Here is a 17,297-nt window from a genome sequence, read left to right on the forward strand (position 1 = left end):
ATCAAAGAGATTGTATAAGTTAAGGAACATAAGATAAACATATTTCAGTACAAATCATTTAGTTAGAAACAAAGCAACATAACCACTTTCGTGGAAATGACTGTCATACACCTACAAATAGTTGCGCGCAACTTGAGAGCAACTCAAAGTTTCATACTGCGCACCACACCTTACTCCAGCGTTAGTGTAAATTCACCTTAAATCACTCCCCATAAATATTTTGTTAGTACTGTACACAAAATGGCTGCCAATACTTCGAAGCGGCAACAAACTGACATCTAGCTGAAAGAAAGTTTGCTGATTTGCTGATTACTTTTTTATTTGACGCGATTTAAGAAGAGCTACTGAATCAGAATTTTCCACACGCTGTTATTTGCAATTATTTGCTGGAAAAACGCATTAAAATTAACAAACTTCCTTAAAATTCATTAATAAAACAACAATCAAACACATATACAAAGCACAGAGCTTATAATTTAATAAAAAATAATCAAAATATGGTAAGTTATATCGATTTTAATATCCCTTCAATTTTTCCCACAAAAATTTCAATTTTATCCATCATGGCCGAAGAAATGTAATTAATATGAAAATTTTCTTTCGTACTCAATTCAAAGCATCTAACCGGTTTAAAAGTTTATTCATACAAAACAAATTAATAAAGTGAATGTTAGAAAATGTGAATTTATTTGCCAAGTGCCTGAATTGTGAAAAAGAAAGAAAAGTTTTAGGCTTTGGGACGGGTGTTGCTTGGATAGCCACATGACCTTGGGGCTTATATTCTCCTTTCTTTGGTAGATATCGATTAAAAGTGTATTCGATCGGAAAAAGATAAAACAAAAATTGTATTTATTCATGTGGCCTCCACACAGAAACTTAGAGCTCATGTGTTAAATTATTTACATAGAGTTTATTTATAAAAGTTGAATTGAACAAAAAAGAAACATAAACCTCCAGTTTTTATAGGTGTTTTTATTCAAGGCCTACACAATTATTGTTATATCCATATAAACCAAAATCTTTGCTGTGTGATCGATTCGATTCTAAACGTACAAAAGTTCATTAACTTACATTTCTACTAAGCTGAAAGTTGTTTTTCTTCGCATCGGTTGGCGCACCTACTTAGTGTTTTAGTGTTAATTTCACATAAGGTGACGCAAATTAACCAAATCGAAAAAATAACATTGTTCTGCTGATTATGATTAGTGAAATAAATTAACTTTTCTTACTTCACATGAATGTTTATAATTAAAATCTCTTTCAAATAATTATTATATTACTCTCCGTGTATTTTATTTTAATATTTTAACTGATAGGTGTACTTACATTGTAAATTGAAGATCTGAAATAATAAAAATCAGACAGTCTTAAAAATCTCTTGATCTAGCTCAACCAACTATATTGGCTATGTATATGCTTAGTGGCATTCATATTTATTTTCGTACATCAGGTTATTTAGGAAGAGGGGAAGGTGTAAACGTTTGAATATAAGGGTGGCGAATAGGAAATTCATAGACTTAATATATTTTAAACCTAGGACAGAGACAATCCAGAGACAAGTACACATGAGTTAGTTGGTAAGCTTTCCACAATCGAAAGAAATGAAGAAGAACCAAAAATAACGCTATCTATTGTTAAAGTGATAAAGCATGGCTTTTGTAGATTCACTACCACCTTGCGCCTTATAAGTTGTAGGTTGTTGAACTAGAATGTTAAATCTCTTGAAATTATTGTGATTCTAGGAATAATTACATTGTCATGCTCTCCAACGCCGTTTAAGATATTAGCACTAATAATATTTCGCCTAAGTTATGGACCCAAAGTCTTGTACCGTACATAATCAAGAGGCATCCAAATTTTACATAAGTATTACTGGCACGTCTAGTTTTAATTGCAATTTATGTGAGCCCTCACCGGATAACACAAGTTAGTTCGGAAACTATACTTTATATGAAGTGTTCTGTTTCGAATCCATGACTGTGTCTATTCACAAACACTCTCTTATAACTCCTGCAACTTCATCCAATATTTTAACATTGACTCCACAAGTTTTCTGCTGGTACTTTGTGGTATTGCATACCAAGCTTTTTGAGATTTTTTCCACAAATCTTCCTTATTTTTTTTCATTGAGTGTTTTTTTAACAATGACCCATAAGTTTTTTAAAGGGTTCAAATCTGGAGATTGAGAAGGCCATGCCACTTCATCGATCATTTTCTGTTCCATCCAGCTTTTAGCTTTTCCAGATTTATGCTTTAGATCGTTGTCTTGCATGCACCACCTCAACGGCATTTCATATTCGGCATACGACAGCATAAGCTCCTCCAATATTTTTGTATATAAATGCTGGTCCATTTTTTTTCGCTACCATAAATTGGACCTACCCCGTACCACGAAAAACATCCCCACATCAAGATGTTTCCTCCGTGCTTTACCGTTTTCGTAGTATATTGTTGTTGATGTGCAGCATTTTTTGGACGTCGTACCCATCTCTTACAGTCAGATGCAACTAAATTCACCTTTATTTGGTCGGACCATAGAATGTTTCGCCATTTTTGTCCATTATATGGGCCTACCCAATTTAAATGGTCTTTGGCGAATTTTATTTTATTCTGTCGGTGTCTTCTGGTATGAAGTGTTACTTCCCTAGGACTTCTTCCAAAGAGATACTTCTCCTCAAGCCGTCTTCTAACTGTTCTTTCACAGATAGGCAAGTCTAGCTCCTATTTAATATCCCCAGAAGACTTAAACGGGTCATTCTTACATAAACGTTTAATTTGAGCATAAAGTTTTTGGGATGTTTTCCGTGGTCTGCCTGTTTTTGCGTTGGTTTTTTGGGGCTGTAGTGTATTATAAACAAATGTCTTGGATCTCCCAATTATTTTGGCCACTTCCCGCTGCGACTTTCCATCTTGCACCAGTTTTAGGATAATTTCCCTTATGGTTTGAGTGCAATGTACTCCGCGACCCATTTGTTTTTCTTCTTGTGAATTCACTTTATAATTAAAAGAATTTTATTCCAAGAATGCTGTTCTATAAAATATTTTAATCAAATAACAGTAATTTCAACATACATTAAAAAAGAAGAGGTGGAAAAAACAATAACACCAGGTTATTGTTTCGTCCACCTCCAATGAATGTTTTTTAGGTTTGTTTAATTTTTCACATAAATAAGCTGTGTATTCTTTATTATTTTTATGATTTACACGAAAAAAAGTATAACCGTTTTCATCTTAAAGAGAGAGAGCTCATTCTTAAGCATCCCTACTGGTCTTATTGTTTTGTCCGTCACTGTATATGTATAATTTAAAATCAAGATAAATGTAAACTTCGATGTGTTCTCAGAAGCTTTCGCAGGTTATTCTGTTCCGGTAAGTTTAAGCCACTTTGCCGTCATCTCATTAAAGAATCTTATCATTTCCTCTTAGATCCAAGAAAGGCTCTCCTACTTTCTACTAGCACAGGGCATTTTCCTAAGAAGTGAAAAACATCATCTCTTTCCCTTCGGTTACATAAACTGCATTGCCCGGTTCGATCCTCGGTATGCGGTATATAGTTGAGATGCAGAAGCTCCCCTCGAAGTCTCAGTATTATAGAAATAACCTCCACACTGTTCTCATCTCTAAAATAGTTATTTGGACCAAGGTTATGATGTTTGTAATTATTCTATGAGTTGAATTTGAAGCTTCTTCTATACTCCGACTACGGAGTTTTTCATCAACTCTTGCAATTAATTTATACAGTTTAACCATGCGCAATCATAAATTTTATCGAAATCCAGATCCAGTGACATTTCATACCACAAAGCCAGCTCGTGCCATTTTGCGTACCAACTACTTCTTTGATTGATTGCATAGAGTGCTGCTTTTACATAAACTTCCATTGTGCATTTGCAGAACTTTAATGATGTAGTCTATATTTACTTGGTTTGAATAAAAAACGACGATAGTCCAGTTTCCAGCAAAACCAGGTTATTTGGTGTGTTGTAGGGTAGATAAAACATTCTTTTATTTCCACAATTTCGTACTGTTTGTGCCCCCAAACCTGTGCTGCGCGAAGCCTAGACACTGCTTAAAACACATGAAATTTGTTACTATGTGCTATGTTCCTGATTGAGAAACAATGCCAGGAAGTTCCGATTGCACTTTTTGCTTTCATAATTAAGTTGCAGTTGTGTTAACTAAAAATTTTCATCTCTAATTCTGCTTCTATAAATAAGTGCTGTTTTTCAATATAAGCATTTTAGACACATCTACTTCATTTAAGAGAGCTAAAGTTTCGTTTTCTGATAAAAAGTCTCTACCAAGTACATTTGTTCTAGTTTCTCTCAGGACTGGACACCTTCCGACAAAATTAAAAATATCCTCTCGTTCAGCCATGTTGCAAATATCACATAGCAGTGGAAGATCTTCGTAATGTGGAACGTAATTTATGTTAAGCAGTTCATCTCTTAGCCGAAGCATGTTGGAGATTTGCTCTACAGTATTTATGTCCTGGAAGTAGTTTCTTTCTTTAAGATTATAATTCAGCCTGCTATAGATCATCTGATGAAGTGAGCTGGATGCCTGTTCTGTGAACACATTTCTTAAATTTTCATCCATTTTCTGTTCACTGAGATTTAAATTTCCACCTGTATCTTCTGCTAGCCCAATCTTAACCCATTCTTTTTGGAGTAACTAAAGTTTTCTTTTACCACACATTAATTATACAGTTAAGTAGATGACCTAAATAATACGACGATTTGAGCAAAAACGATGGGAAATTTTTGTCGGATAGAATTTGCTTTGCGAACATATAAAGGTTCCACATCTGTCATTAATTTTTTCAATACACCTTACACTGAATAAGAAAAAAGTATTTTAAAACTTTGAACAATAATCTTCCAAACTTGAAGTCTATGTTATTACTAAAAACTGCTCATTCCCAAAAGAAAATGGCTTAGAAGAGATAGAGCAAATAAATTGGTAATGCGACCAAATATTTGCTATCTTGTTGTTGCCCTTGATTTATTCTATGCCAGGTTTTTAAGCTTTAATTTCAGCATAAAACAAATTAAAACATATTCGTTTCAATTAATTTTCTCCATGGTTAACACTCTTGACCATCACATATTCTTTCTTTGTCCAATTTTGTTTGCACGGTAATGTATCCCTATAAATCTGACCAAAAATTGCTATCGAGATTAATTTTGATCATACCATTAATATTTTATTTATGGTCGGGTCAAACACCAGTTACCCAACACATTTTTTTGGAAGGGATTCCTCGTTATTGGAGCTTATGTTTGTGAGTGACAAGAATAATGTCACGCTAAAAAAATGAATTTAGACCCATTTCGGTATTGCAATTTTTGTCGAAAGTTCTTGAAAGGATCCTTCAATAGCAAATTGACGTCTTTCTATCTACAAAACTCACTGCTTAGCCCTTATTAATCTGGTTTTCGGAAGAAACACAGCTGTGTTACTGCACTATTAAACGTTACTGATGACATTAGAAAAGCATTAGATAAAGACGAGGTTACGTTTCTAGTTTTTGTTGGATTTTCGAAGGTATTCGATTCCGTTAATCATGTCAATCTATGTAAAAAGCTCACGCAAAATTTTAATTTTTCATCTAGTGCAACTAAATTAATTTGTTCTCATCTAACTGATAGGAAGCAATCAGTGCAAGTTGGTGGCACCCTATCAAATCGAATTCGAATGGTGTACCACAAGGTTCCATACTGGGTCCTCTCTTGTTTTCTGCTTATGTAAATGAACTTTCATCTTCATTAGTTAATTGCAGCTCTCACTTGTATGCTGATGACGTTCAGCTTTACTTCAGCTGTCCACTCGGCCTTATCAAATATGAAGCTTTCTGTGTCAATTAAGAACTGAAGAGAGTGGTAAATTGGTCTTTGCCAAACGGACTTATGTTGAACCCTAAAAATCTAAATGTCTTGTAATTAATAGAAACTCCCTTGACTTCTGTTATTTTCCATCGATTGTTCTGAGCAATGCTCCAATCGAATATGTGGTTACAGCAAAGAATCTTGATGTGACTTTTAATCGCCTTTTGGCTTGGGATGATCATATAAATGGACTCGTTGGCAAATTTTACGGAGTACTTCGTACGTTATGGGTTACACAATCTCAATCTTTCACTCCAATAAAAACGCGTGTGCTTCTCGCTAAAACCTTGTTAATTCCCTGGTTCCTGGTTTATGGTTGTAAAATCTATTGTAACTGCAGTTTCACGAGCAGGCGAAAAATTAATGTAGCTTTCAACTCAATCGTTCGTTATGTTTTTGGATTACGTAGATATGATAGGATATCTGATTTTGCCTCAAGCTTACTAGACATCAGTGGCGAAGGCACCATACAAGTCGATTCCTATCGACTTACCTTTTGTAAATCTCAATATCAACAAGAAAAACTTCATGCAACATGTATATAAACAAATCATACAACAGCACAGCAACCCTTGTGACATCGACATAACTTTACAATAATTTAATCAACATGTATTTGCTTCTTTCAAGGTATGCCGGGTTATTAATTTATCGCTGAATAGAGCAAAATTTGTTTTCTCTCCCGTTTCCTCTTTTACTTCTCGCTAGGCGCGTGCTTCTTTATTCAACCAACGCTTTCTTAAGCATAGAAATAACCCGATGTTCACCGCCTTTCTTTCGATGAATTTCTTTGTATCTGAAAATTCACTTGCTTGTGCAAAAACAAACGTTGAGACTAAGCAAAGCAGAACGTTGACGCACTGCACTACACTTGTTATTCATAGAGCAAACAAAAATTCATCCATTCTGTATAGAAAAAAAGCCAAACGTAACCCGTCTTCTATGGACTTATTTGATATTTTCCTTCATTCTCGGCGGATGAAGTTTAAGAAGCAGGGGTTGCCACTTAAGCAAAATTGCGTAGTGGAATTATTTTTGGCAGAAAGTTACTGTTATTTTAATTAAGTGGCACAAGTAGCAAACATTAATGAGGCAGATTGCAGTGCAAGGTGTGTAAATAAAAGTGTGAACCAAATTTGAATTGGAAGTGATTTGTGAAATGTGGTTGCATTTTGTTTAAATTTTAGTAACTTAAAAGTCACAACGGCTCTTATAGGAATAGATTGCTGTTTAAAAGATTTTCTGTCAGATGAAAATTATGACTTTGAGAAACTTAATTTCTTAAAGAAAAAAAAAAGTGGTAGAAATAGGACACTCTACCCCTCCTTTGAGCTTATCCATTAAATTAGAAAGCAAATATTTCTGGTGTTCTTTTCAATTTGATTCCAAATAAACAAACGGATGTTGAAATCGCAAAGAGAGAAATAGAATGTTTTGAGTCTTGGCTTGGCTCTGATTTCATAGAGACATTTGAATCAATTTTCGAAAGTCTAAACGCTAACGGTTGCGGAGAACCGCCATTGAAAAAGATATTGCTTGAAACGGATTCAAAAACGCGCTATAAACGCTTTTTTGTACACAAATTAAAGATAATATTATAGGTCAACTTAATGCAAGATATAAATCTTTTACTAATTTAGTATTCTTAGATTAACATTCTTAATAAATCGAAATAGGATTCTTTTGTAGCAACAATGCCGTATAAAAAAATATCTTCTTTAATAAATATTTTTCATGGAATATTCGATTTTAGGGCTTTAAAAAATGAACTTAAAGTTTTTGCATACAACTCCATCCCTTCGTCACCTTGAAGATTAAGCACCCATGTTAGACATGTTACGCGACACATTTCCTCATTTTTTTAATTTGAGTAGATTGTTTTTAACACTTCCGAATAGTGTTACTTCAGTTGGGAGATCTTTTTCAGCAAGTACATTTCTGATATTTTTTCTAGTCCCTCATTTTTCTCCGACTTAACTTTATAAATAAGTCACGCCTCGCCACTGCTAGACATGCCTTTCGAAAAATATATAGTACTTCGTATTTGCTTTCCGACATACTTATCGCACACCAATATTGTTTTAACAGCTAATTGCCTCTCCTTACTCATATTTAACATCGGAACGTCAATTTTTTTGTAAATTCGGTTAAGCTTTGGAACACTTTACCTCGTAGTATAAACCAAAATCTGAACGCCACAAGCATAAGAGTGCTTAGATCTCACTTTTCAATATAAACATTTTTATAATTCATTGATTTTTTTGTATCTTTTGATAGTTTTTATAATTAAAGTAATTTTTTTAATTATTATCTCTGCCTTTTTGTAAAATAAGCTTACAGCTACTTTATAAGATTTTAAATCTTACTGTTGTAAGGCAATTACGATATTTAAAATAATCCTGGTTCTTGAAAAAAATATTATCTATATAAAATCACCTATTAACAGTTAACATTAAAAAATAAACGGTTGGGTTTCATTTTGATCATTGATATTAATTGCATTTTATTTGCAGGGTTCCCACGAAAGAGAATCGCGATCTTCACCCCGTTCTGACGAAGCCGTTCATGATGGTGCTTCGCCGACGAAGAAATCTCGTTCGGATTCAGGTATGTAACAGATAATCATAAAAATTCAACTTCACTTGCACATTGATAACTAGTAAAACTACACTTCTAGTAAAATATCAATTTTTTAAAATAAATTAATTCCTAAATTTAGCAAAAAACATATCTAACTAAACTTAAACTATAAGATAAGTTATTATTTTATGTATTTAAAAATAAAATTGTAGTCAATTGATTAAGTAAGCATACGTATACAAAATTTACAAAAGATCTAAAAAAAAAACAAGCTCTATACATGTCTTCAACTTTATCTAACTAATTCGTCGGTCTTTTTTTTTTTTTCTTTTTTTGTTCTGCTCTTAAGTTATTGCAGACTCATGCTGATGTCAGGTGAGACACTACCTAATCTACCTACTTGCGCTCCTTGCGAAATTTAGTCAGCGCTGTTGTGCAAGAATAAAAAAAAATATCGACAAAGCCAAATGAAAAGAATACAATAGCAAAAAATAATCAAAACAGACTCGATTTAAAATCTGAACTTAGGAAACGAATCGAAACAAAAATTATTTCCCTAAAACGCTTCGATGAAAACAGAAAAAAAAGATCAAAGACGTTTACTAAAAAAATTAAAAAAAAAAACAAAAATCAAGCTGATTGATCGTGTGTAAACCAAAACCGAAAAACCAAACATTTAAACATCGATTCAAAATTTTGCTAGAGTAACGAATAATTGTCCCTTTTTGCAACAAACAAACAAACAAAAAATGATCATTGATTAATCGAACTTTTCTTTTTATATATAAATTCTTTCTTTTTTCTTTGTATGACATGTTTTTTAAGTTTCTAATCGATTGAGGATAAATTGCTAAATGAAATGCGCGCGCTGCAACACCCTGCACACACAACCATCTCGATACGATAATTGGGGGCGAAAGGTGTGGTGGCATCTCTGCTCTTCTATAAACTGGCTGCTTTATCTCTTCTTCACAGAATATTATTGTTTGTGTACACATTTTTGTTTAATTCTTTTTTTTTTTTCTTAATTATCATATATAATTTTTTATTATTTATTTATTTATTTTAGTTTATTTAAAATTAATTAAACAAAAAATATTAACATATATGCGAAAATGTTGCCACATGCTGCATACATTTTCCATGTCATGATCAAAATGAAAAAAAAAGATTACTTTTGTTTTTAGTTGTTTCCACTGTGCTTTATCGTTTCAGAGGACTTTCATTTCATACTCGTATTTGTCCCAAAATACAAAACAAAACAATAAATAAATAAACTAGAAACATTGTTCCCTCAAAATCGAAAGATTGTGGCTTCATACAACTTTATGTTGCATCAGAAATAAGGTCGATACGTTTTAAATAATGAAAACTACTTTATATGTAAATGTTTCTAAGCTAAAAAGAATTGTATGGTATTTTTTTATTTGGATCATTTTGTTTTTTGTAACGTTTCGAGTTTTTGATATTTTTTCTTTGTGCGTTTTGAATGTATTATGTAATTGTTGTTTTTCTGCTAATAAAAAGATTTAGATCTCGCGTAAGTTAATGCCCTTCATCGATAACTTTTTGACCTATTCATTAAATTCATTGTTATGAACTTGAAGCTAAGATCTTTCAAGAATTAATTGGAAAATAAGATACATTTTATGCACATAAACTCGATTTTCAACAAACTGACTTCTCATATCTCTCGCTTACATCTCTTCCGATTCATTATTTCAGCATATAACTAACCTGCATTGTCTGAAACATTTCACGAAATAAACAAACATTAAAACTCGTAGAAAATTGTCAAGTAATTAAATGCATCACTTATGTCCTTTAACGTCGAATTTAGGTTTTTACTCATCATTGAGAATAAAGACTATTTAGACCTTTATGTATTGCTTACTTACTTAGGGCGCTACAGTCCGGGGCGGACCTGGGCCTCAACCAATATGGGTTTGCAGCAAGCTCGGTCCCTAGCTAGCTCTCTCCAGTTTCGCACGCCAAGTTGGTTGAGGTCCTCACCCACCTGAGTGCGCCACCTGAGTAGCGGTCTTCCTCTACTGGAGGGTTGATGTCCTTTCGCTCTGCATGACCCAGCCATCTAACCCGTTGGACTTTAATTCTGCTTACTAGGTCAGAGTCGCTGTACAGCTCGTACAGTTCGTCGTTATATCTTCTCCTCCATTCTCCATCTATGCATACGGGACCAAAAATCACCCAAATAATTTTTCTTTCGAAGAATCCTAACACGTTCTCATCTTTCTTTGACAGGGTCCAGGCCTCAGCGTCATAAATAAGAACCGAGATGATGGGTGTCTTATAGATGTAGATTTTAGATGCTCGAGAAAGGACTTTACTTCTACATTGCCTTCTAAGTCCAAAGAAGCAGCGATTTGCAAGAGTTATTCTTCGTTTGATTTCAGCGCTGGTGTCGTTGTCTGTGTTTATAGCGGTGCCTAGGTGAACAAAGTCCTTAACTACCTCGAAGTTATAGCTGTCCATTGTGACGTTTTGTCCAAGACGCCGTTGTTCAATGTCCTTTTTTGGTCTTGCCTTCATTGACCACTAAATCCATCTTCTTCGCTTAGGTCGCAATACTCAAAAACGCTCCACTGATCTTCCAATTATGTCAATATCATTTGCGTATCCGAGTAGCTGTATTAACCTTTGGAAGATTGTGATGCCTCTAGTGTTGACGGTTTAGTTTTGCACAATTCTTTCCAGAACGATATTGAAGAAGTCGCATGACAGTGCATCGCCTTGTCTAAAACTTTTTCGACATCAAATGCATCGGTGAGATCTTTTCCGAACTTGATTGAGCAGCGTGCATTCTCCACCGTCATTCTGCATAAACGGATAAGTTTGACAGGGATGTCTTCTCTTCCTAGCTTGGCGTTAAAATCTCCTAAGATTATTTTAATTTCAAAGCCAGGGCACTACTCATGTCTTGTCCAAGAGCTTTATGTATGGCTTGCCTAGAAAATATTCTAAAATTATATTTTTTATAAACATAATGTTGATAATTCACAAAACTGAACTATAGTTCTCTCGTCCGGCTTTAAAAATACCGAACAGTGAAGCCTACTCTTCCCGAATTTGGTAAAAGGAAAGACCTCTCTTGCTTACAAATTAATAATATAGAATCAAATCAAGAAATCGTCTTCTAACGATTCCAACGTGGATTATCAATGCAAGTGATAAAGGCATACCACTAAATTCTATATACTTTCGGATTAATTCTGAACACCCTTCGATCTATGAAGTTATTATAGGTCGTCCAAAATAATCAATTGTGCCAAAGTAATTAATTGTGAGCTAATACAATGGATGATGTCCAAAATCTGGTAATGCGCGATCGCTATTCCGGGACATATGGGCCACCTGAAACATAAGTATGACGAGCATGAACAGTTAAAAATGATTGTTGCCACAATCGGGATCTGGTTAGAGTTTTGTTCATAATACTTCGCCGACACCATCCAGCTTCGCACCCAAATTTTCTGGACGTTCTGGTCTAAGTCATCCTTCCAGCAGTTTTAATCATAAATATCCCTTTCTTCTGCCATACATTTTACCACAAAAGGACTATCCAGGCGGGTTCGGAGTCTGCTAAGCTTAATCTTAGTGGTTATATCATTTTCAAGTTATATTTCATATAACTCTTTCGGAATCTCGCTTCCTAATATAAGACAAATTTTAAGGTGCCTTTGACCGATCCATATTGGTTTATAGTCTTATACAGTACAGACAACAGAGCTTTGAATTTATGGTAAAATTTTTGGATTTATTCAAGAAATTCAAAAGTCACGTAAGTAATGTCACAGATGGTAAATAATTGATTTATTTCAATGAGTTTAACCATATAGTCAACTATATGGGTGGTTCAAGATGAACCAAAGCAGACAAAAGTTATTCGTGATCGAAGCATTTTCAAGCAAATGGTTACGCTTCAAAGCTCCAACCGTTGGACAAATAACAGCACTAGACACAAAGCGCCCAAGGCGTTCGATATTTGTAAGCAGATTGCATATAGACTCGATAATTGGAATTAAAACCCGTCTCTGTCTAATGGTAAGCACGCCATGCAGCTAGGCGTATTATCAAATGACTTTTGCTAAAGCTGTATGGATGAAGAAGAAGAGGATACGGTTCGTCCCGATTTACCTGCCCTACTATAGCGCAGAAACGTAAGGCCTATTAAGGTGAATTCTTCCATAACGATCTAAATGGCCTCATACACGCTAACATCATTAGTTTCTTACGTTTCGTAAGGAATTCCAATTGTTATCAATGAGATCAGAAGAAGACCTCAAGTTTCATGTGGTATCTCAATGCCCCTAAGTGTATCCTACTCTATCCTGGACAGCCAATTCAACCTAACTTTACCTAAATGGTCATCGTTTTCTTTGCCACAAGCCAACATTTGGCAACCGTACAAGAAGAACGTAGAACGGTCAATTCAAGAATTGGCTTGTCGAAAGTCTTTGGCAAAATGCGGCAATAAAATAAAAAGGTGTCGAATTATACTTGACAACGTAAACTACCAAATCAATTGAAATAAACTGAATTTTGTAAGATCCTAAACATTGAATTCATGGGTCCTGCAACGTATGTAAAGTCCTTATTTGACATCCAAAAAGATGTTCTTGTTTTCAAACATTAAAAATAAATGTTGTGGAAAGTCGTGTTTTAGAAGTTTCTGTCGCGGGGTGCGAAAAAAGTCCCCAAAATTTGTGTGCAAAATGTATTTATTGTCTTGAAAAATATTTTGTAAAAGATATATAAAGATAAAATAAAGTCAAGCCCTTGTAACACAACGTAAAGCTTATATCTTGAGGTCTGTAAACTACAACCTTAGGTTCGGAACTTAAGTAACATTTTATCAGTAATTACAATATTATAAACATACTTTCTTGTTGTTCATTTATCATTATTGTCATTTATCGATTTTGTATGTAAGTAAATGGAGTACATGTATAATTTTTAAATATTTTTCTTTTGATCACTCATCTACATATTTGTATTATCCATACAATTCTTTTTTGCTAATACATTTTTATTATAAACAACAACAAAATACGAATGAGGAATCTATGTTTAGTTAATTCTCCGGTTCTTTCTTTTTGTTCTCTCTTATTTTCAGAGGCGGATTTACAAAAATAAATAAAGTTGTGTGAAAGAAATAAAAGAAAATATCCTCCTCCTCCTGTGTGCTCTCAAAAACATTCCGCTATCTAAAATGCAAATTGTAGGCTTTGTGAGAATAAAACTAAATACACACAAAAAAAAACAAAAACCTAGGGTTGTTTTTCATGTTCCAAAACAAATTTACCTACAAATTTATAATAATATTTCTTTTTTTCTTTTTTTATCTTTCTTCCAGGCATCGAAAGTTTATAAGAACATTTTTTAAATATTTTTCTCTGTTTCCATTTCCATTTCGATTTTGTTTTTGGTTCTAGTTGTGTTTAACTCTCTAGAAGCAGAACTTAAATCAAACAAAATATACGAAAAAAACAAAAACGTAAAAACTTGACTAAAAGGACAGCTTTGAAAACTATTTCTTCAATTAGTTTTAAAAGACAATAGAAAATGTTGGCAGTGTTTTTGATGTATTTATAATCGAAGTATAAACAAATTTGCAAGTTTTTGGATGCAATTTGATGTCTCATATGAAAGCCAAGCTTGTGATGTTTGAAAGTTAAAAATAATGATTGACAATTGGTTTTTTTAAAGAAGCTTAAGTCAATGAGACTTCTTAAAAACATACAATTATGATACGCTCAAAAACTCCTACTTTCTATTAAACACAAATATAAAGGCTTATTTAATACAAAAAATGCGTAGATTCGTTATAGTTTTTTGAGCTATCAAGAAGAACGTCCCGATAGATATTTTGCTTGTATTTCAAACTGCCAAAATTTGAAATTGTCTTCTAGACTAATTTATTTTTCTTTCCCCTACACTAGATTTTGACATTAAATTTAACTCGACAGTAATTTGACTCGAAGGAAAAAAAAGAAAAGATGGAAAATAAATAAAGAAAACTTTTCTGTTGTTTCGCAAAAACAAAAACGATGATGTTTAGCTGTCGATGAAATGGTTAATATTTTTATTAAATAAAAGTTAATAATTCTAGGCAAATCGGAACCGAAAGTACCTTTCATATCTCAACCTATCTATGATTTAAAGCAAACTGGTGATGTTAAATTTGGCCCAGGTACGCGATCGGCATTGCTTGGTCTTTTGGGTGGTGCTCTGCCTAAATTATCCTCCGAACAACATGATACAGTTACCAAGGCGAAAAAATATGCCATGGAGCAGAGTATTAAGATGGTACTTATGAAACAGACATTAGCACATCAGCAACAAGTAAGTGTAGAAGATTTTTTAACATAGCTTCGTTTTATATTCATTGTTTTGTTTGTTTCTCTTACAGCAATTGGCAAGTCAAAGAACGCAAGTCCAAAGACAACAAGCGTTGGCGCTTATGTGCAGGTTAGTTAAACATGTTCCAACATTTCAACAAGACATAATTCTTTTATAAAATGATGAATATTTTTGAATAATTTTAAGTGAATGTTACTTCAGGAATATCAAAATCAGCTCTCGAGTTAATGAGACTTTGAGAAAACTTGAAGTTTTATGTGCTTTTAGCTGATAAGATCTGATTTAAAGACACAACAAATAAAACTACTTCTTTAAACCAAAACTAATAGCATATGCAATTTTCAATTTCAGAGTCTACGTAGGAAGCATATCATTTGAATTGAAAGAAGATACTATTCGTGCGGCTTTTCTTCCATTTGGTCCTATAAAATCCATAAATATGTCATGGGATCCAATAACACAAAAGCACAAAGGATTTGCCTTCGTCGAGTATGAAATTCCCGAAGGAGCACAATTGGCTTTGGAACAAATGAATGGAGCCCTGATGGGAGGTCGTAACATAAAAGTTGGTCGTCCTAGCAACATGCCACAAGCACAACAAGTAATCGATGAGATTCAGGAAGAGGCAAAGAGTTACAACCGCATCTATGTGGCTTCCATACATCCAGATCTATCGGAGGAAGATATTAAGAGTGTTTTTGAAGCCTTTGGTCCGATATTGTATTGCAAGCTGGCACAAGGAACATCGTTGCACTCGCACAAGGGCTACGGCTTCATTGAATATGCTAACAAACAGGCAATGGATGAAGCTATTGCTAGTATGAACCTATTCGATTTGGGAGGACAATTGTTGAGGTAAGATTGTTTAATTTGAATATGTATTTAACAGATTTTGTTAAAATGTTTTTTTTTAGAGTTGGACGTTCAATTACTCCACCAAATGCACTGATGGGGCCATCGACAAACTCAACAATGCCCACGGCCGCAGCTGTAGCTGCCGCTGCTGCAACAGCGAAAATCCAGGCACTAGACGCTGTGGCTAGTAATGCAGTTTTGGGTCTGTCCACAACGCCGACTCTCTCCGCAATTCCTCCATTGGCAGCAGTCGTGCCAAAAGTCGCATCTCTTCCGCTACCTACAGCTGCTGCTTTGCCACCACCTGGTATTGCAGTTCCCGCCACAACTGGATTCCCAGCACCCGTTGTATTCCAAGCTCCTGCAGCTGTTGCACCTCCTGTTCTAGCACCGCCTGGTATTATAACCGTGACAACAGCAGTACCTACCATAGCCACACCGGCGGCGGCTTTGATTCAGTCAACAGTTGCGGTAAATAATTCCGAACAAATCAAAAAAGCACATGAAAAGCAACAAGAAGAACTTCAAAAGAAACTTATGGAAGAAGGTGAAACACAAACTCTACAACAACAAGAGAACATGTCCATCAAAGGTCAGAGCGCCAGACAGTTGGTAATGCAGCGCCTAATGCGACCACAAGAATCGAGAGTTATTATCCTGCGCAACATGGTCGGTCCAGAAGATGTTGATGAAAGTCTCCAAGAGGAAATTCAAGAAGAATGTGCTAAATTTGGTGTCGTTAGTCGCGTTATAATCTACAAAGAGAAACAAACAGAAAACGAGGATGACGATGACGCCGAAATTATTGTGAAAATCTTCGTCGAATTCTCCGCATCGAGTGAAGCGATACGAGGTCGTGATGTTCTTCATGGTCGCTTCTTTGCTGGCCGACGCGTTGTTGCACAACTCTATGATCAGGCATTGTTTGATCATGGAGATCTCTCCGGATAAGTTAACTAACTCCCTTGTATTTTATTAACAAACACAAAAAAGTATCTTATATTATTTTAAATATATATTATTTTATTTTGTAGCTTCGTCGATAGTCCACCCTAAAAATTGTTTCCTTATCTCTCCTAATCACTGTTTAAAATTTTCAGATTCTATTTTTAAGCTACTACTACTACTTGTCCACTCTCAATTATATTAATTTGGAAGTAAAATATGTATTTGATAAATATATATATTAAACGGTTCTTAGTAGTTGTCAGATCAAAAAATAAAATAAAGTGAAATTATTCAATGTCTAGCATATTTATTTATTATGCGCCATAACATTGTATAAATCGTGATTATGCTCAATAAATAACATTACCAATTTAAAAATGTGTTTATTTAAATTCTTGAAGCGTAACTGTATATCTACTTTTCTCGTCGCACAACTGTTCAGGAATTGGGGTCTAAAATTATTCACCAGGCGCTCATATTAGATGAGCAACCTTTCTACCACATAAAATACATATTTTGTTAGCCCAAGCTAATTAATACACACATTTTATTTGATAAAATTTGAACCCCCCTTCTATTTGTTCTCCAGTAAATAAGACGTCAAAAACGGATTTTCTATAAGAGAAAATGTTATCAAACCCGTGA

The 17,297-nt window shown here is 34.3% G+C and overlaps 1 protein-coding gene across 2 annotated transcripts; it reads left to right on the forward strand.

The window, feature by feature from the left end:
- The first annotated feature begins 312 nt into the window (after positions 1-312).
- Positions 313-17,030, forward strand: LOC129954029 (poly(U)-binding-splicing factor half pint). Of its 2 annotated transcripts, XM_056067657.1 has the most exons (7): positions 313-500; positions 8,402-8,495; positions 8,818-8,843; positions 14,599-14,831; positions 14,899-14,957; positions 15,201-15,704; positions 15,764-17,030. In XM_056067657.1, the coding sequence occupies exons 3-7, from the start codon at positions 8,831-8,833 to the stop codon at positions 16,653-16,655; spliced, it is 1,701 nt and encodes a 566-aa protein (XP_055923632.1). In that variant the 5' UTR covers positions 313-500; positions 8,402-8,495; positions 8,818-8,830; the 3' UTR covers positions 16,656-17,030. The 2 variants fall into 2 exon arrangements, with proteins under 2 accessions (XP_055923632.1, XP_055923631.1); XM_056067656.1 differs by lacking the exon at positions 8,818-8,843.
- The last annotated feature ends 267 nt before the right edge of the window (positions 17,031-17,297 follow it).

Source organism: Eupeodes corollae, chromosome 1 (assembly GCF_945859685.1).
Source record: "Eupeodes corollae chromosome 1, idEupCoro1.1, whole genome shotgun sequence".
NCBI classification, from domain to species: domain Eukaryota; kingdom Metazoa; phylum Arthropoda; class Insecta; order Diptera; family Syrphidae; genus Eupeodes; species Eupeodes corollae.